General features: G+C 42.8%; 2 protein-coding genes across 10 annotated transcripts; both read left to right on the plus strand.

The window, feature by feature from the left end:
• Window positions 1–1,080: 1,080 nt before the first annotated feature.
• Window positions 1,081–20,922, plus strand: aldh1l1 (aldehyde dehydrogenase 1 family, member L1). 8 transcript variants are annotated; one of them, XM_068594091.1, is made up of 23 exons: window positions 1,081–1,100; window positions 7,439–7,585; window positions 8,495–8,729; window positions 8,810–8,975; window positions 10,036–10,137; window positions 10,439–10,528; window positions 10,760–10,891; window positions 11,863–11,988; window positions 12,071–12,162; window positions 12,846–12,993; window positions 13,084–13,203; window positions 13,539–13,666; window positions 14,190–14,340; window positions 14,487–14,557; window positions 15,096–15,201; window positions 16,831–16,918; window positions 17,436–17,529; window positions 17,653–17,752; window positions 17,833–17,931; window positions 18,237–18,402; window positions 18,566–18,671; window positions 19,297–19,496; window positions 20,512–20,922. In XM_068594091.1, the coding sequence occupies exons 2-23, from the start codon at window positions 7,459–7,461 to the stop codon at window positions 20,565–20,567; spliced, it is 2,703 nt and encodes a 900-aa protein (XP_068450192.1). In that variant the 5' UTR covers window positions 1,081–1,100; window positions 7,439–7,458; the 3' UTR covers window positions 20,568–20,922. The 8 variants fall into 8 exon arrangements, with proteins under 8 accessions (XP_068450192.1, XP_068450187.1, XP_068450186.1 ...); XM_068594086.1 differs by lacking the exon at window positions 1,081–1,100 and adding an exon at window positions 4,575–4,659; XM_068594085.1 differs by lacking the exon at window positions 1,081–1,100 and adding an exon at window positions 5,640–6,006.
• Window positions 20,923–21,629: 707 nt separating this feature from the next.
• LOC137796626 (uncharacterized) lies at window positions 21,630–24,832 on the plus strand. 2 transcript variants are annotated; one of them, XM_068594651.1, is made up of 4 exons: window positions 21,630–21,883; window positions 22,221–22,305; window positions 22,894–22,961; window positions 23,043–24,832. In XM_068594651.1, exons 1-4 carry the CDS (start codon window positions 21,753–21,755, stop codon window positions 24,388–24,390), a joined length of 1,632 nt encoding a protein of 543 aa, XP_068450752.1. In that variant the 5' UTR covers window positions 21,630–21,752; the 3' UTR covers window positions 24,391–24,832. The 2 variants fall into 2 exon arrangements, with proteins under 2 accessions (XP_068450752.1, XP_068450753.1); XM_068594652.1 differs by having other exon boundaries at window positions 21,630–21,873.
• Window positions 24,833–25,250: the final 418 nt, after the last annotated feature.

The following is a 25,250-nucleotide window of genomic DNA, read 5'->3' on the forward strand; positions in this document are numbered from 1 at the left end:
TGCGAAACAATCATTCGAGGACTTGGTTTAACAGCATAACGACGTGAGATCATTACGGAGAAGAAGACGCTTTTTACCTGCGTTGTGCAACACTGTTGTGATGTTAATACCACTTTCACAAACTCTGGGAGAAACTTTTTCATCATAGAAGATTACAATTGCTGCATTGTGTGAAAATGTGACTTTCATTTTGAAAAACACCAGCACCAGAAATAGACTGTACTGTGTTTGGTTTTAATCAAACACGTCTTACGAGTTAGCATTAGCACACTAGCTACATTCAGTACCACTCAACCCTGTCTCCTACAAATTATGTTCCCCCAGAACTAATATGTATCTTCAATTATGTTGACTTGAAACGTATTTTCTCCCTGATTACGTCGGTGTTTGACGTATTACAAATACGTTTTTGATTATACGCGTATACGTTGCTTATAAACATATTTTAGTTTTATTGTTTATTCCAAATATGTTTACAATCGTGTGCTTGTGTTATTGTTTTTTTGCTTTCCTGCTGAATTTAAGCACATTTGAATTCCTAAACTCTGCTGTTCTGGTCATACAGAAATGTTTTAATATGTTAAAGACAAACGTTCTGGTAGAGTTAAGATGTTTGGATGTGGTCATAAATGTTCCGAACACATCCATATCAGTCACTACTTTGAAAACCGGATGTTGTGTCCTGTGGCTCTTTCCGCTTGTTTGAATATGTTTCACGTCAGTGTCAGCTGCAGCTGACAACCCGACGTAGAGAAGACCGGACCCGGCGCGACTGGGGCTGTTACCATCCCAGACCCCAGTGCGAGGACCGCTGCTGTCGGGCATTGAAATGGTAGGAGCCGGCTCTGCCCTCCGGGTAAGAAATGGAATTCCCAAAAAGTCAAACTATGCCTTAAAGTTGTGTAATGTAGTGTAGTGTAGATGATTTTACAGCAGTGAACATACAACAGTACAATACATTTTGACCAAACAAGGTTGAAGCCCTCTGACTGAATCACGGAGTGGATACTCTTGTGAATCGCGAGGAGAGTTGTCTGACCCAACCTCTGAAAGAAAGCTTCCTGATTCAAAGATGTGACCGCCAGCGCTGCGCTGCCAAGGTGCCAAAATGAACACAGGCCAGGGTTCAAGCAGAAGGTCACAGGAAGCCAGCACACTCCCACACGCACGCACGTGCACACACACACACACACACACACACACACACACACACACACACACACACACACACACACACACACACACACACTTGACAGTAGAGTACCAAAGTAATGTCCTCTTTTACTTCTGCATGTACACTTACTATGTTGCTCCAATTGAGTCGTCTAACTTCTGCAATTAACAAGCAGACGAGGCTCTGTTCCCCTGAAGAAGGCAAATTAGGTTTTAGAGAGAACTTCCTTTTTCAGCTGATTTCAACTGAAATTGATATTAAGATTTATCGACTCAATATTGTAATTACATTCATCGCTGTGCGCGAGTGTGAGTTGGTTGGTTGGGGTTGTTGCTGGTGGCGGTGCTGGTGAGGGGGGCAGGGCAGGTGTTTCAGTTTATTCCAGGAAAGCCAACGGAGCACACTGTGTATTTATAGCCAGTGGATCTCCAGCTGTGGAGCCGGAGTTCTGTTTGAAAATACACTTAGATGCCTGGATACACATCAGTCACCCCACAGGAGCGCTCTCAGCCAATCAGGGTGGACACACACACACACACACACAAGCTATAATTATAATCTGCATGATGAATATGCGGAGCTCCTGGGCATACTGCAGAGACAACACGCTGAACACACGGGAAACACATTGAAATAAATGGGAAGGGGAAACACAAGCAAAAGACCAGATCTTGGAAACCAAACTGCGTTTTTACAGTTTTACATTTGTTTAAGTTGTTAAAACAGAAAGATATCATTATTCTTCCTCCAAGATCCTCTGAATATCTGTCGACATCTTTTCATGCTGTTAAATATTTAATGTGAGGCACACATGAAAGAAATCAGAATCCTTTAAATGTAGAAGACATTTAAAGGAAGTCTGTCTGGCAGTGATTTTCCACTTGAAAGTGGACTAAAAGTAATGTAGTATTGCTCTTCCTTTAAGTTTGACGAATCACACAAAAAAAAAAGTTGTAGAAAAAGTAGAAAAAGTTGAGTGAACAATTGATCCTAAATGTCCCATAATGATGCATGTGTGTGTATCAGTGCTGTCTGTGATATAGAAGCTGGAACCTGAGTGGCGGCAGTTTTATGGTGGGGCACTGCCCCCTTGTGTAGGAAAAAAGGAACGAGTAAAATGGTGGCAATACAAAACACGTCCTTCTTTCTTATTTAAATGGACAGATTACATTAAATAAAAACTACCCCCCCCCCCCCCTCCTAAATATTAAAAACAAAATTAACAAGATACACCCATTTATTGGTTCTATTTGGCACTGAGTAAGCGAAGACATACTCTGGAGATGTGCAACCACAGTGTCTCTGCTGCTGATCAGGTTACTGTATGCTGAGTGGATCATTAACATGGGTGATAACTGAGGACCAGAACCAACCAGATCAGATGAATAGGTTTCACACAACCTTAGTGAGGACCTTCATTGACATAAAGCATTTCCTATCGACCCTTACACTAAATCACACAGCCCAACCTTTACCCTTGTCTTGAACCTGATTCAAACCTGAACCTTAAAGCCAAGTCTGAAGCCTCACAGGTTTTGAAGGTCAGGCTAAGGTGTCCTCACTTTCCAAAAATGTTCAATTTGAGACCCAAACCAGTCCTCAAAGATAACTGTGGAAGTATACATGCACGCACACAACACATGTGTGTTATCATAATTATGCTCAGATATCATCTGACTGTCCAGAGGTTTCATTCTTTGAGTTGTGTTGTTTTGCTGACACTATTTTCGACACACTGACTAGACACACCTTTGCAGTTTGTTTGGAACTTTGCATGACGACAAACCTGTTCAGAGTTTATGGCTGTTGAGTGACCTACAATGAGAGTGTCCTGCTGCCTTATCTCTGTTTCATTGTGAAATCTACCGTGATGTGCGGAAACAGCTCTGACGTAGTGAATGCAAGAGTTTTCATCATCATGCGCTGTCTTTGAAATATCTCATTATTTGGCATTTATTTGTATTTTCTATTTCAAACAGGTCAATTACCTGTATAGCTTTAGCCACAGTCAACTGTAATTAACCATACCGGCCCACAAACGACTGCAGCACAATTTTAATTATTTATAAAGCCACCTCTTACATTTGTGAGAGGAATAATATGTTGTATTATTTTTAAATATTTGTAAGTTGCATAGTCTTGCTTTAAATTAGTTTCTTTCATGAAAATGTATCTGGAAATAGCAAACAGCTGATCTTTAAGTCAATGTAGTTAAAATAAATGTAAAACATGGCATAAGAGCCTTCGTAGAAACGCATCAGTTTCTTATGTCAAAGCCTGGTACTTGAGAGGTGGTGTTGACAGGAAGGAGTTTAATAAAAAAAACACTGTTTCTATTTCTGACGCTCGTTATTTCAAACACCTTGCTTTTACACCATCTGCTCCCACTCCTTATGTCACTGTATATATTATCTACTGAGCCAAGCCAAACCCCTCCTCTCTCACTTATCAGATTTTCTCATCATCTACATTGATGCACTGACTGTAAACCTGCCATTCCTGGAAGCGCTTACGATGCATCGACTCCCCAGCCTCTACATCCCTGACCACCTGGCCATCACAATTGGCATCTCTGTCCCTATTACGAAAGATAAACCCTTTTACTACTCTTCAGAAATCTAAAATCCATCTCCCTCCTTTGCAACCAACAGTTGCATTCACAACTTCTCTTCTGAGCCAAATAAAATCCCCAGGACTGCCTTTTTCAACCGAAAACTCCTCTGTTGCCATGTTGAGGACCAATTTATTCAAATTTCACGGAAACTATTGAAGGCACACAGAAGACAAAATAAATAAAACGTTTGAGTATAATTCTTTAATATTGGTCATAGTAGAACATTTTAAAAAACTGTAAGACACAGCAGAATCTCCATAGTATTTGTAACATTGCCTTGTTTGACAATTTGGAAACAGTATGTGTAACCAAATAGTTAATTATTTTGTAATATCTCTGTACAGACAATTATGTTATCATAGAACATTTTTCAAATAAAATATAAATATGTATTGTCACATAGACAATTCTATGAAAAGTAAAAAAAAATAAATGTAAAGAAATGTAGTAAAAATTAAATTGAGTCATTTTTTTAGATGTAATGTAAAAATGTTAAATACAATAAATGTTAAAAAAAAAATGTATTACAAATTTAGAGAAATGTAAGAAATGAAATGTAAGAAATGTAAAGAAATACATAAAAAAAAATAATTCTGCATATTGCAAAACAAAAATAATTCGGCCCACATTGCACTGTTCTGTATGGTTGATCACAGTGGACATTTCCCTGTGTGGTTGGGCTGTCAGGCACATTAGCAGCCGATAGGCCGCCTGCAGCCTCACGGCCGTCTCGTCCAATCACTCTGCTTCATTTGCATGCGACGCAATAGTCCGCCCGCCTGTGTGCTGGTGGTGAGGGAATTAAATACACTGCTCTCCGTCCGATCACTCTTTCGAGGCAAGCAGAGGAGTTCTGGGTCTGCAGGCAGGGGTAAGGGCACTTATACTTAACTTTTTCCAATCTTTCATAATTCTTTGCACTACATGAGTCTGCAGACTGTTGATTGGCCTCACTGCACACGCAAACACACAAAGAGTATTTGTATCTGCAACATGAGACTATTTGCAGCAGCTGTTGAGGATATAAAACTCTACATTATGGCTACACGTGACTTGATCACGTGTATTGAGGACAACGCGCGATTGTTAGTATAAAATTAGTTTGTGGTTAAACTTTAACTGTCTGCCTGGTGTGATTGTTGACCGTTCAACTGGGCTGTCAAGTCCCTTCAACTCCTCTTTGATTTTAATTGGTTGGCGGGACAGCCGGCCCCGCCCCCCCTCTCTGTTCGGGGTCAACAAACGGGCAAACAGTCAAAACAGTCATGCTTACTGTGCACTTTTGGATTCCAAATAGTCAATACATTAGACAGTATTGTACAGTACATTTTAGTGATACTATAATCTTCTTATACTAAGCATATCAAGTTATATTTTTTTTATATACATAGTGTATGAGTCGTATTTCCAAGTCATAGCATGAATCTACAGTAGAGCTGATTAGTATGCACTTTGGACCTAGTCACACCAGTAAAGACTTTGACATGTTTGTGTGTGTGTGTGTGTGTGTGTGTGTGTGTGTGTGTGTGTGTGTGTGTGTGTGTGTGTGTGTGTGTGTGTGTGGTGGGGGAATATTAAATTATGTATTTATTGTATTATTTGTATCCACTGGTTTAAATGTCTTTCTCCCAAGATGAGAAGTAATTTTATATTATTTATTCACTCGTTTTTGTCAAAATAAAATGTTAAATGAATGTCCAAAAATATATATATTCTGTTTGCATTCCTTTTTATCGGGCAAAAGGCCCACGTGCCTCTTTGTTTATCTTTTTTTTTTTTTACGTCTCCGTTCTTCCATTGGGAACTGCACGTTTAACCTCGCGTTGCAATGCGTTGTGGGTAATTCTCTTAGGCAAAGTCAGCATCTTATGTTGACTTACAGAAAGGGTTCATAAAGGGCTCAAAATGTCCGCCACAGAGCCCTCAGGCACTCCACAGATTGACAATGGGACACTCTTAAACCCTCAAGGACTTCGCGGGAGCGTGTCTCAAAGTCCGTGAGTCCGTAAGGGTGGAGATTGGGATTGGGCCTACCCCTGAACTCTGAGTTGATTTACTCTGACTCTGAGAATATTCAACCTGAGTTAAGCGCATGCATGACTATTATAAAAAGCTAACATCAATGGAGCCCCGATATCACGAGTCACCATGACAACGGTAAATACAACAGCAACATATTTCACAGCGATGGAGTTGGAGGTGCTTCTGCAGGCTCACGGTGAGTGTTAGCACTTATTTCACCGCAAATGTAATACAGTTGCAGCAGCGAAGGAGAGAGAGAGACGGCATGGGAAAAGACTGCTGCCCGAGTCAACGCGGAAGTTTGAATGTACTATTCCACTGACTTAACAATTAACTGTAAGATTCTTTTTTTTTTAAATATATAATTGACTTAGGCTATTAAACAAAGTAAATATTAATTCAGTGGCTACTTGAAATAGTAAATTAGTCCTCTAATAAAATGATGTTTTCACACATCTTCTCACTTAATACCCCACATAGAAGACACTTACACATTTTTATTTTATACCTATTGAAGTCATTTAAAGTGTGACGCTGTAGCCGACACCAACACACATTAAAATACTAATTAAAGTATCGAGGTTACTTTTCCTCACAGCTCTACAAACTGTTGCCTTTCTGAAGTGCTCTGCATCCCGATGTTGTAAAGAAAAACAAAAAAAAACGTAGCGCGATGCATAAAATGTGCTCTGATGTAAGTGCACGTCCACAGGAACAAACAGCGGTAGCTTCTAACAGATCTTCCTCTGGAAATGATGAAACGTCTCATCTGGGTCGGAACACTCGCGACGTAAAGCATTTCGAATCACTAAGGCTTCGATGTCAATCGGATCTGGTAGGACTGGGTAATCCATGTCTACCAGCTTTCTTCATGTGGGAGGAGACAGGTAGAAACTCCGGGTTTCTTGTAGTAAACCTGCCAGGGAGCAGGTTATGTTCACAGAGTCTGTTACCATGGTGATTGACAGAGTTTCAGTTGCCTCTCTTTCTGGAACGGATAACTCAGTTTCCCTTATCTTAGGGTTACCTTACTCTGAGTTTCCACATAACCCGCTTTCTGGAATACTCCCCAGGACGTCACCCATTGGTTTGCCACTTTGAAGCCTTTTGTGTTTTGGCCGTCGCCATCTTCACTTTTTGGGATGACAGCAACAGCAGAAGAATGTATGTTTAAGACACCTTGTCACTGACTTCACTCGTCAGAAATGGAGGATGCAGCCTGATTGATGAAGCAGCAAACGACTACCGGCTGAGATATAGTGGAGTAATATCTCCCAGAGCAGAGAAGGACGTCACTTTCCCTCTGCATGTTTTGTAATTTAAACTTCTGTGTTCTGTAGCTGATAGTGCACGTGAGTCCCATTAGCAATCGATGACAGTGTCACCCTCCAGCCAGTTCTACCTCAGGTTAACACTGTTAGCTCGGTCAACACTGCAGTTGGTGTTTGAACTGTTAGCTCCTAGCCACAAGCTTAGCCGTCGCCATAGAAATGTTCTGAATTTCAAATTGGGTATCTTTAATGGCCTCTTGGAGCTTTTAGTAATTAATTTCAGTATCAAAGAACCTGCGAGTATTAACTTTGATTCTGTGTACTAAATACAATAGTGTGTGTTGCCGCCTCTTTCAGAAACACAGTGAGGCGTGAGGATGAAGATTGCAGTGATTGGACAGAGTCTGTTCGGACAGGAGGTTTACAAGCAGCTGAAGAAGGATGGCCACACCATCGTAGGAGTCTTCACCATCCCGGACAAGGATGGCAAGGCTGATCCACTGGGTGAGAACTATACTGCCTGACTGAGTGCATGACTTACGGACCAGTTAAAGTGAAATATTTCAGCTTGGGTTGGCAACATTTGAGAAACCAGCAAAAGTATGGGAGTTTTAAAGCGTTGCAATTTAAAGACACAGCTCAGTGTTGCTAAAAGTCGCAGGATTGGCAACACAAATAATAAGATTGTTCCAGATGAGCCAGTTCTGCGCAGAATTGATTGCCGGCGATCGACGCGCAATGCATGATTTGTGTCCGACCTGCTCCCGTCGATTTCAGAGCCAGGCGCTGCAGCAGCTGTGATGGGAAACGGCTGGCTCTCGTCACATCAGAGAGCTAATTGGCTTTTAGATCTGACAGCAAACACCATGTGTTGTGGAAAATCCTTATTTTATGTGCAGTTGTAATACTTAATGCTCGATTGTTGACCATTAGTCTCAGGTTTAATCTAAAAACTTATTGTGTGGTTTATAGCACAAAATCAAATTGTAAAACATTTCAAAACCAGTAGTAATGTATTTCACAGGCAGACATAACAGGACGCAGCTACACACATTTCCACCAGCTTTTCATTAATTAATTAATATCCTCCTGCCGCGATTATGGAGGTGTCGCATTTCCACATGGGTTGGATAAAGGGGAACACAAGGGACAAAATTAGGGTGCGTTCATTTTGTCAGTTTTAGTTTCGTGGGTATCGCGAGCAGAACAATATATACATAGTATTATATAATAATTATAAATACTTGTTCATATCCTTGTTGATTTTATTTATTGTAAAGTATAATAGATGGATGGATGAATGAATGAACACTGGTCAGCATGAGCGGCTTGTATTGATGGAGGTAAAGATAGTTCTAAATACAATTTTGTATGCCACAATTTTGAGAGTTTCCTTGTTCTTTTCTTTCACAGCAACTGAGGCGGAGAAGGATGGTGTCGCCACTTTCAAGTTCCCCCGCTGGCGTGTGAAGGGCCAGGCCATCCCGGAGGTGGTGGCTCAGTATGAGGCCACTGGCGCGGAACTCAACGTCCTGCCCTTCTGCTCCCAGTTCATCCCCATGGAGGTCATCGACCGGCCCAAGCACGGCTCTATCATCTACCACCCCTCCCTGCTGCCTCTGCACAGGGGAGCCTCAGCGATCAACTGGTGAGTCGCGTGATGTCATTATGTTGGTGGCAGCATTGGGGGCTAGATTAGGTCTTTTAACTGGCATTTCCGATGCGCAGGACGCTGATCCACGGTGACAAAAAGGGCGGTTTTACAGTGTTCTGGGCCGATGACGGACTGGACACCGGACCAATCCTGTTGCAGAGGGAGTGTGATGTTGAACGTGACGATACCGTCAACACAATCTACAAGAGATTTCTCTTCCCAGAAGGGGTCAAGGGCACAGTGAGTGTGGGCATGGGTCAGTGTGGGTGGATAAAAAAAAAAAGATGCTTAGGATTGTGATATAAATGGAATAGCATTCCAAGCTCATGTACAAGATGCTACCTTTGCTCTCACCTGCCATAGTTACATTTGAACATGCCTCGTAGGTTAACGAAGGTCATCTGGCACACACTGTGCAACACATTTTTATAGTAAGGGCTCTGTTTGTCGACAGGAGGGGCATTCAATTAATACCCGAGCAAGGTCTAGTTAGAGTGAATTCCCTCATCAAAGGTCCAGAACATCACGATAATCTCTATCTTGTTCCACGATTTAATGACAAATGTATTGAACTAACCACCAGTTGTAAATAACATGTTTGTAGTCAACAACTGACTAACTGTGTCTGATAATCATTAACAGCAAGTTAGTGTGTTTCAGTTAAAAGTTAACTTTAATTGGCCCAGATCTATATGAAAAAAAGACAGACATAACGGGAAGAAATGAGTTATGAATGAGTTATTAACTCATGAAATACATTACCATATGCTAGCTGTGTGCTGATGTCTGGCTTTAGACAAGAATAAGGACTCAGAAGAGTGAAGTTCAGATTAAATGGAAATCACGCTCTCCTTGCCTCTTCCACGCCATATATGATATAAAGGTAATACTGAAAAAAGGTCTTTCATTTTTCAGTGGAACTTTTTCAGCTCCAATGTTTCCATTTCTAATTTCAAATTGTTTTTTACAATGCCATGAATCTAAAACCTTACATTATGGTTTGTAAAATGAAAATATACATTTCATATGATGTTTAATCAAAACCAGTGGTACGGTCCTTAAGTAAAAAATAAACAAAAACTGCCACATTGGTTTGACGATGAAGTAAAATTACAAAATTTAAAGAGCTCTTCTCATTAACAACACTAATCTTTAGCAGTCACAATGTCCACTCATATGTAGAGTGAATATCATTTTGTGGACCCTCCTGTTCCCCTCCCCACTTCCCCAACAGAACAAACAGCAGGATGCAAAGTCCATAAAGATAGCAATGAGATGAACTGCATTGTTCTGGTTCCAGGTGGATGCAGTGAGGCTGATTGCAGAAGGGAAGGCTCCGAGAATCACCCAGCCACAAGAGGGCGCCACATATGAGTGCATCCAGAAGAAAGAAAATGCTAAGGTAATTAATATTGGATGCCATCCAGACAGATCAGTTATGTTCAGGAGGCAACCTCCAGTTCTAAAAAGTTAAGCCAATGCTGAAGAGCCTTAAACTTGTGTTATTTCAAATGACCAGCAGGGGGCGGTTGTATAGAAGAATAAACATGAGTTTATTGTCTCAATCTCTAGTTTCAAGACTTCTTCAATATGATCCGATGAATGATTTTCAAAGTAAAACAATCCAGTACTCTCCCTTGACTATAGTTTTTGACTTATCATGTTAAGAGACATAATGACAGATTCCTGATTTCTGATGGCAGATTGACTGGAACCAGTCTGCTGAAGCTCTTCACAACTGGATCCGAGGAAACGACAAAGTGCCTGGTGCCTGGGCAGAGGTTGATGGACAGGTATCGCAGCGTCTGCACCGTGTTTTTATCCAGCAATATTTTTTTAAATTTTTTTTTACAGTTTCTGGGTTTGATATACGATATTTTAATACATACCTAGAAGCTAAAAAAAAAAAAGGTTGGGATTTGGCTTCTGTTAAACCACACATACACATGCATGTATTTCTAATGCCAGTAGCATGTGATGAGTTTTATTAGACCTCGTCCTCACCAGTATCTCTCTTCCTACAGAACGTGACTTTCTACGGCTCCACTCTGGTGGATAACGTGGCTAACGGTCAGCCCCTAGAGATCCCCGGAGCCAGCCGCCCTGGCATCGTCACCAAGGCCGGCCTGGTGCTGTTTGGCAACGACGGCAAGACGGTAAGTCAACGCCGATGTAAATCCTCACATTTGATAATATAAATTATCAAATGGAAGCTACACCAGGCTTCCAATATTGATACACGCTAACACATTTACTGGACGAACGTGGCGTGAGACTGACTTTGTGTTTACTTTTTAAATTTATTTATTTAAACCTTTATTTAACCAGAAAAGTCCCATTTAAGGTTAAAAAAGCTTTTTTTCGAGGAAGACCTGGCCAAGACATGCAGCAGCATAACAAATGCATAGTTACAGAAAGAAAACATTGAAGAAGACAAGGTAAGACAGCCAAAGCAGGCCATCCCACCCGACAGTGTAACTCATAGTGGTGAGTCAGAGCTTTACAGTTTGGAATGAACCGCAATGAAGCATGGTAAGCAGTGTCCACCCTACGAAGACAGCTAGCACAGGCATGCATATATAAAAGATCATCATAGTCCAACACAGGCAAAAAAAGTCGCAGCAACTAATCACTTTTTTTACATTAATATTTTATTTTACTTTGATTTGTTCAATCCAAAGTTAACACAATTAGGGTTAACTGTTTGCATATCTCAGCTCTGTGATTAGGACATGACATTGCAGAACCAGTAACATCTGTTACTGGATAAAAACCTGAACCTGCACCTAAATGTACAGCACTTTGATCTACATAATCTATATGAAATGTGCTTTATAACTAAAGATTATTATTATTATTATTATAATCATATTTTTTTTAGGTATACATTTTGGGTACAAATACATTTTCCAGACAGATGAACAGAGAGATACGTATTTCCTGCAGGTCCTTAAAGTGGATTAAAATCACTTTTAAACAAAGTCAGCACACTGACGGGGGCTAAATCATTTCCATCAACTCAAAAATAGACCACTGCACTGGTTTCTGTCCATCTAATGTAAAGCTTATCTCGAGGTGAAAACGATTGAGTCATTATGGTCGTGTCATGCTCTCTGTCCCTCTGTAGCTGTTGGTGAAGAATCTTCAGTATGAGGACGGGAAGATGATCGCTGCTGCACAGTACTTCTGCTCGGGGAGCAGTGCTGCCGTGGAGCTCACAGAGGAGGAGAGGACCTTCGCTGAGCAGATGAGGGTAGGACGGTAAAAAACAACAACTATGTATTTGTCCACTTAAAAAATGTCCGGTGCTGACCCTCGCCAATGTTTCCTCACAGGCGGTGTGGCAAAGCATTCTGTCTAACGTCAGTCAAATTGAAGACTCCACGGATTTCTTCAAATCTGGCGCTGCTTCCATGGACGTAGTCAGGTAATGACGCTGAAAGGTGGATTTATCGCTGTAAAAATTATTCATCTGTCAAATGTATTTTTCTAACCACTAGCAACCCGGTAAGACTATGGGAAACATCTTCACATTGATGGAACGTTTCCATCTTTTGATCAGTTATCTCATGTGTTCAATTTACCGACATCCCATCTCGACAGATACTTTGAAAATCTGCGACTTAATTGATAATCGCGAAATGTCACCTCGGACCAGCTAATGTCACCCACCCTTTAAAAAGTCTGTCACTGATGCACTCTCAGCTATCACGTCCCCACACCAAGTGGGCATTTTGGTGGTGAGAGTTTGTTTTTTGTTCTATTTATTCTTCATTTTTTCATATCACTATCGTACCCTCACTACCTCTGCCAAATTCTACTTCTTCGTTTATGTCTAGTGTTGTTTATTTGCTAATCCCAAGAAATCCCCACAAATAAATCAAACACATACTAAAAAAGAAATTATAAAAAGAAATATCAACACAGTATTTTAGCATCATCATTGTGAGCATGCTGATTCAGCTCAAAGTGCCGATGTGTCTCTGTGGCGCTTTGTATGAAAAAACATTGGCGCTCTGAACACCGGGCAATGCATTAGAGGTTTTATTTGTGCAGGGTCATTTCACCGTACCAAGAAGTCCTGATGGATACGTTTTGCTCCTCTTCCAGACTCGTGGAGGAGGTGAAGCTGCGAGCCGGTAGCTGCCAGCTGCAGAATGAGGATGTCTACATGAACTGCACCTTCCGGGATTTCATCCAGATGTGCGTGAGGAAGCTGCGAGGGGAGGACGACGAGGAGGAACTGGTCGTGGACTATGTGAGTGGCTGTCACCAGATGGTGCTTGTTCCTGATGGGCCCTCGGAAAGGCCACGCCTTCACTTTGTTGTGTACTGTTTAACCCTTTAGGTGGAAATGAACACCAACAACATGACTATAAAGATGCCTCACCAGCTGTTCATTAATGGAGAGTTTGTCGACGCAGAGGGAGGGAAGACGTACAAGACCATCAATCCCACGGACGGCACAGTAAGGAAGCCGCTATGAATATTACTTTTAATACTATCTAGAGCACATTACATCCCAAAATTGTGTCTTTCATATAACATTTTCTTTGCATTTTCAAGGACTAAATAATATATTTTTTGTTTCTGGTGTTGGTGGTTGCAGCTGTTTATAAGTTGCTATGTTAAAGGTATTAGTGGATGAAATATGATTTAGATTCTAGCATTCGTGAGAGCATATTGAGTGCAAATCATTTTGATGTAATGCAGGTTTTACAGGTTTTAGTCATGATTTTCTATCAGCAGTTTTTAAATTGTATGGCTTTGTCACTTTACATCCAGCGTCCCTCTGTCCTATAGGCCATCTGTGACGTGTCCCTGGCCCAGATAAGTGACGTGGACAAGGCAGTGGCTGCTGCCAAGGAGGCCTTTGAAGAAGGAGAGTGGGGCAGGATGAACCCCAGAGACAGAGGCAGACTCATCTACAAGTCAGTGCTTCTGTTTTTTTTTGTTTTATTTTACCAAACTTAACTCTTTAAGGCAGGGTTTTGAATTAAAATAAAGGTCCAGTTAGAGAAGATTTCCAAGAACTGTAGCAACGCGTGATGAAAAAGAAATGCGGAACCCTCCGGTTCTGAAGAGCGAAACCAATGCTGAAGTGTCTTGAACCTGCATTCTCTCTCATGGCCATCAGGGGGCGACTACTCTGGTTGTATAGAAGTCTATGATTTATGTGTTAAAGCTGCATTCTCTCTCAGGACCATCAGGGGGCGACTACTCTGGTTGTATAGAAGTCAGAGAAAATGACTCTACTTCTCTCTTGATTTATTCACTCAGTATCAACATTGTTAACATGAGTTTATGGTCTCAAGTCTTTTTAAATACAGCTCGATATTCATTTAGTAAATGATGCTCCATTTATCTTTAGGGCGGGGCTACCTTGTGATGGACAGGTCACTTACCAGAGTTATATACATTTCTGAAAATATTCACGATGCCGGTGGCCCGCAGGTTGGCTGACCTGATGGAGGAGCACCAGGAGGAGCTGGCCACCATCGAAGCCATCGACTCCGGGGCTGTTTACACTCTGGCCCTGAAGACTCATGTGGGCATGTCCATCCAGACCTTCCGGTACTTCGCTGGCTGGTGTGACAAGATCCAAGTAAGCCCTCCGCTTTTACTGTCACTCGTGGAACAAGATCAAACTCACTTTTCACTCCTGAAACCACCAAATGACCAGCGTACATGGCCAGTCAGAAATATGATGCTAATAAATACATTGAAATAAATGATATCCTCTTTTCACAGGGCAGCACCATTCCCATCAACCAGGCCAGGCCCAATCGTAACCTCACTTTCACCAAGAAGGAGCCAATAGGGTGAGAGAGTGGATTTTGACACATGTTGAGCAGGTAGAAGATGATTAACAGTCAGGGGTTGAAGTGGGCCAATGTGATGCGGCACCACATTAAAGACTAAATCAAACTGATCTTCAGAGCAGAGTTTATTTTATTTGTGTGCTGCAGTCTTTCTGTTCCTACCAGCTTATGCCATCGATCGATCAATATAGATTTGGTTATTAAGTTTAAAACACACAGGGACAGCAGGATATGTGTGTGATTACAACAGCTTTATATGCAGTTGATACTGCACTAAGTGTGACAAAAATAAGCTGAAAGAAAACACGGGTGGGTCTCTCAAAGAGTAAATCCCTATTATAGAAATGATTGACCCCCATGCTGCGCTTCTAAATAACAGTTTTTATGACAAATCCCACTTTAACCCCTGATAACATAAAAATTGTAGAGGCACTACCTCACACAAAAGTCAGAACCAAAACAATTCCATTCACACCTGAGGTGTTGCCTTGGATCACTGAGTCATCCCAGTGGTTTTCTTTCCTTTCGTTCCTCTCAGAGTGTGTGCCATTGTGATTCCCTGGAACTACCCGCTGATGATGCTGGCGTGGAAGGCAGCGGCCTGCCTGTCGGCCGGAAACACTATGGTCCTCAAACCCGCTCAGGTCAGCCTCCGACCACACAGGACTCAATGTGAAGTAGATGCTCACAGCTAGGCTCCACATAGGCACAGCAGTGCTTTGAGCTAAATGCTAACATGCTGTTGTTAAACAGGTAGGACCACGTCTTATAATAGCTGGCTAAGATTTTAGTAGCAGCTAAGGCCGGTGGGAATGTTCTTTTCATTTTGCAGGTATTTGGTCGAAAACTTCATTTTGGCCTGAAAAGAAAAGCATCTTTGCATAGCTCTTTCAGCATCCCCGGTGTGTCTGCACGACCAGCTGCAACACTCAATTACGCAACGCCCGACGCACACCGGCTCTCACTTTCATTATGTTACAGGGTTTCAGAGACCCTCTGACTCGCGTGTGTGTGTTAAGGTGGGCGATATACACTCTTGCAACTACAACTGTGGCTGGCCACGCAGTTGCATCGACAGACTCGTTCTGGTTTGTAGTTCCCGTGCCTTTTCCATACGCCAGAACAGTAGGTGGCGCAATGACCGTTTAGAGTCGACCTGCACACCGACGTTCACCGATATCTCCCTCCAGGAATTCACCTACATCTGCGTGTCCTTACACTCCGTCAGACGGGTTAGATAAATGCTCATATTTGCAGACCTCTTCAGCCAAACGTTCTTCAACGGGATCCATTGTTCGTGTTTCTGCTATGGCTTTTAAAAACAGCGGTATAATGCTGTGAAACCGGAAATGCGAGACTCAGAAAGGATGTGGTTAGCAGACCAATCACAGCCTTACGGGCTGCGAACGGCCTACGTAGCTTTGCCGGATAGTCAGAAATTTTGGCCGATGCACGCAAGATGGCAGATGGGACTACGCAAGAGGGCCCTTGTGGGTCTTGTGTGCTTGCGTCTCTGCGTTAAAACCCGAGTATAAATGCCCCTTTAGACTCCTTGGTCCGTGTTTCACGACGGGTCTGGTGGGTTGCCCAACCCCGTCGGGTTAACAACAATGCATGTTGTTCAAATCTATTCAACAAAACCGCGACGCTGACACTCTGCACAGTCTAGACATGACATTGCAGCACAGCTGCGCCAGCGGAAGCCGTGCACCTTGGCGCAGTGAGAGGGAGATGATTAAATACGACATCAAATTTATAAAACAGTAACATAATCAGCATTTCACTCACCAGATGAACATAATCTGTGGGAAAGGGGTCATCAGTAAATTCTGAGATTCTAGGTTCTAGGTGAGACACTAGCTTCACTGACCAAGCGCATGTTGATGGTCACGCGACCCAGTGATCAATCACATCACATGTCCAGGGTCTGGAGAAGGCTGTTTCATGTATTTTAATCAGGCTAATATTACATAGATAAAGAGAAGTGGAATGTGCACAGGAACAGATAAAGGCACAGCTGCACAGTGCAGTGAGAAAAAAAGCTAAGAGGGAAAAATAATTATAATACAAGTAGTGTATTTGTGAAAAAACACAACCCTTATATCGGACCCTTGTTTCGATTTTTTTATTATATCGGTTGTGTTTATATGTGTGCACTTCACCCTGTTTGCTTTGTAATCCTGCAGATTTCCCCACTGCGGGACTATTAAATGAAAATGTAATCTTGGGCCAGACGTGAGTGTCTGCTGTTAAAAAATGTATATTTTTCCCAGGTGACGCCACTGACGGCGCTGAAGTTCGCAGAGTTGGCAGCAAGGGCGGGACTGCCCAAAGGAGTGATTAACATTCTGCCTGGATCAGGTAGGAATAGACACTGACAAGGACGATTATTTTGCCACATGACGAAGAATGTGACAAAACAAAAACAACAACGTGCTTTTTTTTTTTTACTTTTGAGGACAGTAAACAGCAGCAACAACACATTTATTCTCGTGGAAATACGGCTGACATCGTAACATCAAAAACACCAGTCTAAAGTTGAAGAGAAGCCACTAGATGTCGCACTCCCCCTCCCCCGCCCCATTGCATTCACTTCACAACAAGCGGTTCCCTGTTAGCTGAAGGATGTGAGTTGGAGAGTGCGTCTTTACGTATTGTACGGCTTTGTTGCTTATACAGGGGTTCGACGGGATCGGGCAGAGACTGTCAGAATGTTCTGCCAAGTCACTTAATGAAGGAGATGAACCGAGAACAACGACTCATTACTTGAAGTTCTAAACATACCCTGAAACATGAAGATTAGAGCCAATTTAGCAGTTACCTTTTCACCAATGAAGCTGTACTGTTGTTATTCATTAACCTCCTGCTCGTCCTCCAGGTGCTCTGGTGGGTCAGCGCATGTCCGACCACCCTGACATCCGTAAACTGGGCTTCACAGGTTCCACTGAAATTGGGAAACACATCATGAAGAGGTGAAAGGCAAAAGGAGCTTTTTTTTCTTTTTTTTTTTTAAATGTTTTAATTTTTTTTTACAAAGGTCTAAAACTAGATGTAACAACTCTGCTCATTGCATCTGTGTCTTCCTCCATGTGCAGCTGCGCAAGCAGCAATGTGAAGAAAGTTTCTCTGGAGCTGGGAGGGAAATCCCCTCTCATCATCTTCGCTGACTGTGACATGGACAAGGCCGTGCGCATGGTAAATGCATACGCGGGAGCACGTTGTTGGTAATTTTGTGCACGTTTGGGTGCAGAGGTAAACCACTCTGTGTATTTCAGGGCATGAGCTCAGTGTTCTTCAACAAGGGAGAGAACTGCATCGCGGCTGGCAGACTGTTTGTGGAAGAAACCATCCACGACCAGTTTTTGAAAAAAGTGGTACGTGTCTTTTGACCTCACCCTGGCTGATGTTCTTGAGAGGCTCTTGAGATCGACTTGTCAGTCTACCCTTCAGAGTCAGCTCTGGTTTGTATGCTGCCTGTAAATGATAATTCAAAGTTGGCAACCAAACTATTGCTGGTCATGTCACATTATGAATCGATTGTGGAGAGGTTATTTCATTCTCAAATCTAAGAGACAATCCGCAAGCTTCTCTGAGCTAGCTTCACTACAGCTGCAGGATACAAGATTTAAATAATTTACTTCAAATCAGTAAAAACGCTCAATACTACAATTTCTCTCAGGTTGATGAAATCAAAAAGATGAAGATTGGTGATCCGCTGGACCGCTCCACTGACCATGGCCCTCAGAACCACAAAGCCCACCTGGACAAACTGGTGGAGTACTGTCACACCGGCATCAAGGAGGGGGCCACTCTGGTGTGTGGCGGCAAACAGGTGCAGCGGCCAGGTAGGCACCACTGTCTGCACTGCAGCGCGATGATGCAGCGAGTCTCAGATATCACCCCGTCTGTGTGGTCCACCTCTGATGCAGTACCGGCGCTGCAGATGGCTTTTTTTCTTTTCTCATGTAGGTTCTGTACTGTGCTGTCTTGCTATATGTCTGCTTCCAGGTTTTTTCTTTGAGCCCACGGTGTTTACTGATGTCCAGGACCACATGTACATCGCTATCGAGGAGTCGTTTGGCCCCGTCATGATCCTCTCAACGTTCAAGAGCGGGTGAGGCTGATTCAAGACCACTTACTGACTCATATCCTCTCTTTGTCATTCAACTCGTTCTCACTCCTAACTAAAGGCACCCTTTAATGTTGGCGTGAGAGAGACACCGGGCTAACAACTAACTCCAATGTAAACCTATCTGCGTCAGCATAGCATAAGATAGCATAGCAAGGAGAAAGTTAGCATCGAGCGGGTTAAACGAACGCAGGACTTAGAGTCCTTTGTGAAACAAAGTTTGACTTATTTAACATTTTTTAACATTTGTTACGTAACTTTCATACTTAGGTAATGGCAGTGACGTAACAAAGTTATTTTTTGGTACGAAAAGTAGTGTTTTAATCCAAACCACTATGTTTTCATATGAAGCACTTTTGTTGCCTGAACTTAATCAAGTAGTTTTGTAAGTGAACCTATATTGAAAGTTTACTTTGGAAAGTGCTATAAGCCAAAACTTTACTAGACATTACAATGAACTGTGAACACCAAAGTTTATTTTGAAACTGACACATCATACCTGACACGTACGAAACAGACAGGGTCACAGACCAAGCTGTGGCATTTGGCGAGTTGGGAGTGAGAATGTGAAAGCCTTACTCTGTCTTTCCTTCCTGTCCCTTTGCCTCAGTGAGGTGGATGATGTCCTGAGGAGGGCCAACGCGACAGAGTACGGCCTGGCCTCGGGTGTTTTCACGCGGGACATCAGCAAAGCTCTGTACGTCAGTGAAAAACTCAACGCTGGCACGGTTTTTGTCAACACCTACAACAAGACTGATGTGGCCTCGCCTTTCGGAGGCTTCAAACAGTCTGGCTTTGGCAAAGACTTGGGTAAGAAGAACTGTTGCTATTGCTGAGTAGCTGTTATTATTTTATTCATGTACTGTAATATACTTAGTAAAGTGAAGGAATTAAAGATGCATTTAGGCAAGGGTTGCAGTAACCCTGGACTAGTTAAATAATTTGGGATAGCCGCTAACATTAGGAGTAAGTACTGCATGCTAAATGTGGAGCAGCAAGCCTTTGCTGATTATCCTATCTCAGCATAAAGACTGGTGGCAGGGACACATTTAGAATGGCTCTGTTCAAAGGTAACAAAATCTCTCTACTGGCATCTCTAAAGTTCACTGATAAACACGTTACATGTTGTTTGTTTAATGCTTTTCTGTGCATGCAGCTGTCTGAACCGGCTCAGCCAAACCCTTAGAACAGTCAATAAAATATGTTTTTTAAAAGTGTTATTAACTGCAACCAAGAGAGGTCCTTAAGCACAAAAGATATCACGCCAAATGGTCCAGTAGTATGTTTGATTAGTAAGATTAGTTGTGGACAGACACACATCTCCTGGCAGACATAATGGTATCATTCGTTTGTCTCTTTGAAGTACCTCAGGCCAACATATGTCTTGATTAACATTATGAGTTTAATTTTGTATAATAAGTTGTAGCTCCTCTCAGTTCCTGAACGTCTGTTTTACCAATTGTAATGTAGAAATTCAATAAAACCAACAACGCCCCCAAGCTCTACTCTTTTCTGGGATAGTCCACTTCCTGTGCACCAGAAATGTTCCAAGGGACTGGAAATAAAAAATATATGTTTAACCCGCTATTCACAACAATGCAACACAAATGTTTAGGCTATTCAACTGTATTTTCCAACAACTATCTACACCAAATCTCCATATTTCCTGAAACTCTGCAGTTAAAAAGAAAACAGGGATAATAGAAGTCTGTGAAACACCTTTTTTAAAAGATAGTTCCACATCCTGCTCCAGAAGTTTGACAAAGAGCTCAATTTTTTGGCAATTAATATCCATACTTTTGTCTGTTCTCTGTCACTCTGACAGGACAAGAGGCTCTTAACGAATACCTGAAGACGAAGGCAGTCACCATTGAGTATTAAGTCAAATCGGAAGAGGCGGCGCGACATCAGCGGGATGGACAGTGTCATGTAGACGATGGAGTGATTAAGAAAATCCACTCAGACCTTTAGTTTTTACACTAGTGACTACTGACTAATAACACTGAATGTGCCTTATGTTCAATTTGTCCTCACCCAGAGCCATGTTTTAGAAAGTATCGTGAAAAAAATGGAAAAGTGGCCTCTGAGGCTGTTTTGTAATGTGATAAAGTTACAAAAAAAATCACAGAATGCATTAATTTCTAATATGGCTTACATTAGGTCGGAAAAGTCGAAATAAAGTTAACATTTTAACAAGAATGTTTTTAGTTATCAATAAAACTTCTGAGTACCATCACCACTGTGTCTCTTTATTTGGGTTGCATTGGTAAATCTTTTTAACTTCATGATGCGGTACATGAAACCCATCAGTGTTAACATGGTGTTAACACAAGCTGCATGCTGTGTGCAGGCAACATATATGTTCATACAAACCTTGGGTTCCCCTGCAGCCTGGAAAACCTGGAGGAGAGTTCACCAGTTTTCCAGTCATTGAAAAAACATATAAAATATAGAGAATATACAAAACATTGCTTTCTTCCCAACTTGTTTCAAACAAAACAAAATCTAATATACAGTCCATGGTTTACATGGCGTGCTGCAGGAAATTGTCCTAAAACCTGTAAACCAGTCTTGTTGCATTTCCGGTTCCCTCGTCTTGAAGTGATTAGGTTTTTTTTAATTGTAATTTTTGTTCTTTAGGGGTTAGATGTCTGAAATAAGGTCCGTGGTTAACACAAGCATAAGAGATTTTAACACGAAACAATACAATACGTCAGTAAGTAAGGGTGCATTGTAATAGAAAGGCAGTGCTCGTCCACCTTTACAGCCTTGCGTATACTCAAGGTCCTGTGTTTGCGCAAACCTTCACTGCGTCCCACCACAGGCTGTCTGGTCCCACCTGGTCAAGCGTCACAAGAATGTAGCTGCGCTGCCCTCTGCTGGACGGCAGCGGAATTGTCATCACGCGGACATGTTTTTCATTAAAAAAAAAAAAAAGACACGATGGGAGCTTTTGGCTTTTAGAGCGTACCGCCCTCACACCCCCTTTTATCCACTATGATTACACTGCCGTGCGTTGCGTGAACATCCCCTCCTCCCACGCGCCCTTCCTCCTTGCTGCCTTCTATGAGCTTTGGGATGGGCACAATTCTGCAGGAGCGCGTGCCACAACAATGCCCGGAGAGCCGAGTCTCCGTCAGGGACGAGGAGTGGAAGAAGAAGGCGGCGTGGAGCAACAGCAGGCCTGGTGTGTCCAGGTAACGCGAGCTTCCGATGCTAATGTATTACTATGCACGTAACAGCGGACAATGAGGTGACAGAGGCTCGCGCGCCTCTTTGCAGTCGCGGGGATGCTCGCGTACCGCGCTGTCGTACTCGCGCATTCATCCGTCGTCTGTGTAATTACGACGAGAGAATACCGAAATATACGTTTCTCATGTATGCCGCTGTATTGGGTTAATTGGTTGTGTTTAATATATATATATATATATATATATATATATATATATATATATATATATATATATATATATATATATATATATATATATATATATATATATATATATATATATATTCCTATTTTTTTTCAAGCACCAGAATGGGCAGGCGGCAGTCACAAAGGAAGTCCCTGCAGCCGCAGAACACGCTGCCGAGTCAAGAAAATAACAAAGACAAGGTGAGCGTGAGTTGAAGACGATTAGACACATAAATTATCAGCAACCATTTTTATAATCTATTATTTATTGGCCAAACATTTGCTGATAACAACATATTGGATGTGTGTTCCTCTGGTTTAGAGAATGTATATCACCATAATTTAAATGGGTTTTAAACTTTTCAAAACATCGAACAAAGCAAGTTATTTTTTTTGATTTCAATTAAGTCTGATTAATCAACAGTGAAAAAGTTGCAGCATTACTGAGTGTGAAGTAATGATGTGTTTAAAGGTGCAATGTGTAATGCCTAGCGTAGCCTCTTAACAATATGTTGACGATGCATATATATGCAAAAAAGCAAATTAACCACATAAAATTGAGTGGGTAAAATCAGGCGGAAAAGCCTTGTGAATATTCGCAAGTGTTTTGGTGTGAATGCACCATTAGACTTCTATACAACCAGAGGAGTCGACTCCTGCTGCACATTAGAGAGAATGCATTTGGTTCACTCCTCAGAACCGGAGGTTCACATCTTACATATTGCACCTTTTAAAGAACGACCATGTATTAGTGATAAGATGCTTAACAGTGTCTGTCTCTGATCACAGAAGCTGCAGCAGAGAAGAAAGCAGAAACCTAACACCCCTTCGACCAAACGCATTACTTCTCAACACAGGTGAGATTGCTGTTTATGCAAATGTTGAGCCATTCTGTGCTGCCTGGTAGCAAAAATAATATAATAAGCTTTTTTCTCTAGTGCTCAGGGAACATCAGAGCCAAAGTCCCGCCCACTATCCCCCGCAGAGGGCAGGATGGAGCCGAAGGTGCGGCCAGCTGAACAACACTGCGGCCTCAGGGAACACAAGCACGCAGGTTTGAGAGGAAGTAGACACACATCGGCCTTTCCCTGCCACCAACTGCCTCATTCAAGTCCCGATACGCACGAGACACCGTCCCCAAACCCAGAGGTAGGGAGTCCAGACGGCCATGGAGAGGGGGACAGTGACACCGACTTGTCTGAGTCAGAAAGACTTCCTGCGTCGCCCTGTAATCGCCCTCCTCCACAGCTCCAGCTGAGGCCGGAGGTCATCGGGGCCGACGACTGCTCCTCTTGCAGCCGCAGGCCCAGAGGACACAACCACGGTGGTCTGGACTTCCCAGACTTCCTCCCTCCGCCTTTCAACTCCTGGAGCCTCGGTCAGCTGGCTGTCTTCTACAACACAGAGGGTCGGGGGGCCCCTCGGCCCCGGCCTGTGGGCCCTTTGGAAAGGTACCTGGAGAGGATGCTGCAGCTGGAGTGGCGCCAGATTCAGACTGTCCAGGAGGAGGGCGGGACGCCGGTGGTACCGGGCGCCATATCCAGCTGCCACAGGTCGCCAGCCGTCACCGCCTCCTCGTCGCGCCTCAGCGCTCCGAAGTGCATCCTCCAGTGTCAGCGTGCCTTCCCTCTCACCTTCCTGTCCACCCTGGCCAGTCACTGCTCCCTGCTCTCCGGCTGCGCTTGCACCCTCTGCCGCATCCGCTACTCCGCCTGCAGCATGTCGCCGTCGTGCTGCCGCTCCGCCCGCCAGTCCAGACTGAGTTCCACGCCGGAGTGCGGCAGGTGCCCTACGTCGCTTCCTAAAAGGAGCTACAGCGAGAGCCGGGTGCACTCGGCGGAGAGGAGTTCTGCATCACAAGCTCATAGGTTCAGCAGCCCCGCAAGAACCAACAGCCACCTGTGGAGGATGCAGGCCTCGGGAAACATCCGCAACCCCGTGCACGGTGCTAACGCGAAGCTTCAGTCCACTGCCAGAGACTTGAGTGTCGAGGACCGCTTGGGAGCGCGTGGGGGCGTGTCAGACTACAGGCCCGCAGGGTTTCGGAGGAGGAGCGGCTCTGAGCAGAGAAGAGGTGGAGCCGAGAGACAACAAGGTGCTGTGGAGAAAAGACGAAGCGGCTCCGAGTGTAGAAGAGGGGGAGCCGAGCGGAAGAGAATAGCTGAGATCAGGGAACAGGAAATAAAACCCGATGCCGTCACTGCAATAATAGACAATTTATCTGGGTCCAAGAATTGTCCAATAAACAGAACAAACAGACCAAAACAGGTTGAATTCGTCACTTAGCAGCAAGCTGAGGGCTGTTAGTGCAATCTGTTTGGCACAGCTACAGACGTTACGTTTATTATTTAATTATGAATGTATATGTTCAATAATTTGTCCTTATTTGACTAGGCTGTGACAGAAATTGCAGCAAGTAAATATACTTTTTTTTTTATCTCGAGTGGATGTTTTGTCAGATTTGTTTTGTTTTTTTAAACTATTTACCGTTTATTACATTCAATGCAATGCTGTGATTGCAGTCAAATAAGCTAATGTGACGGTGGATGTTTACATTATTACATTATCCATCACATATACAATAAATCCTTTGAGCATGTGGATATTTATTTTTGTTTTCCATTTAAATCCACCCAGCGAATGTCAGCACAATACACTACGTATATATTTGTATGCGGGAGTTTTCAACAAAACATTAGCGTTTCTATTTTGGTTTGTCAAAAATAATAACTGCATAATAAAAGTGATTAAAGTTTACAACAATTGTAATTAAAGAGTTTGAGTCTTGGGTACACATGTGGAAAAAGCTCTGGGAAGGTAAAGGAGAAAATACTTGGGGGGCAACCCCGCTGATCCTGCAAGACAACAAAACTTCTGAGGTTTTAAAAAGCGACACAGGAGGCCAAAGAGACGCAAACCATCAAGCCAAAAGAATGTCCTGGAGCAGTCAACTTTCTGGACCTCATATAGTCCTGGACCTCTATTATAGTTTTGGCGAGCAGAATGGAGGAGATTTTGCAGAGCTTAACAAATAATCAGTCACAATCAAGCACGGCCTGGTGATAATGTCAGGTGATTATGTCCTGAAAGGGTGTAATGTGAATGGATTTTGCAGGGGAAATGTGAGGGGTGGAGGCGAGTCATTG

Source organism: Clinocottus analis, unplaced genomic scaffold (assembly GCF_023055335.1).
Source record: "Clinocottus analis isolate CAN_PGR_092001 unplaced genomic scaffold, fCliAna1.0.p SCAF_3, whole genome shotgun sequence".
Classification (NCBI taxonomy): domain Eukaryota; kingdom Metazoa; phylum Chordata; class Actinopteri; order Perciformes; family Cottidae; genus Clinocottus; species Clinocottus analis.

Excerpts from the sequence above, each read along its gene's own strand:
- aldh1l1 (XM_068594091.1), top strand. The coding sequence starts at position 7,459 with ATGAAGATTGCAGTGATTGGACAGAGTCTGTTCGGACAGGAGGTTTAC. Across the intron at positions 12,994-13,083 it reads AGGAACTGGTCGTGGACTAT|GTGGAAATGAACACCAACAA; the intron begins GTGAGTGGCTGT and ends TTAACCCTTTAG. Across the intron at positions 18,672-19,296 it reads CTCTCAACGTTCAAGAGCGG|TGAGGTGGATGATGTCCTGA; the intron begins GTGAGGCTGATT and ends CCTTTGCCTCAG.
- LOC137796626 (XM_068594651.1), top strand. The coding sequence starts at position 21,753 with ATGAGCTTTGGGATGGGCACAATTCTGCAGGAGCGCGTGCCACAACAA. Across the intron at positions 21,884-22,220 it reads AGCAGGCCTGGTGTGTCCAG|CACCAGAATGGGCAGGCGGC; the intron begins GTAACGCGAGCT and ends TTTTTTTTCAAG. Across the intron at positions 22,962-23,042 it reads CGCATTACTTCTCAACACAG|TGCTCAGGGAACATCAGAGC; the intron begins GTGAGATTGCTG and ends TTTTTTCTCTAG.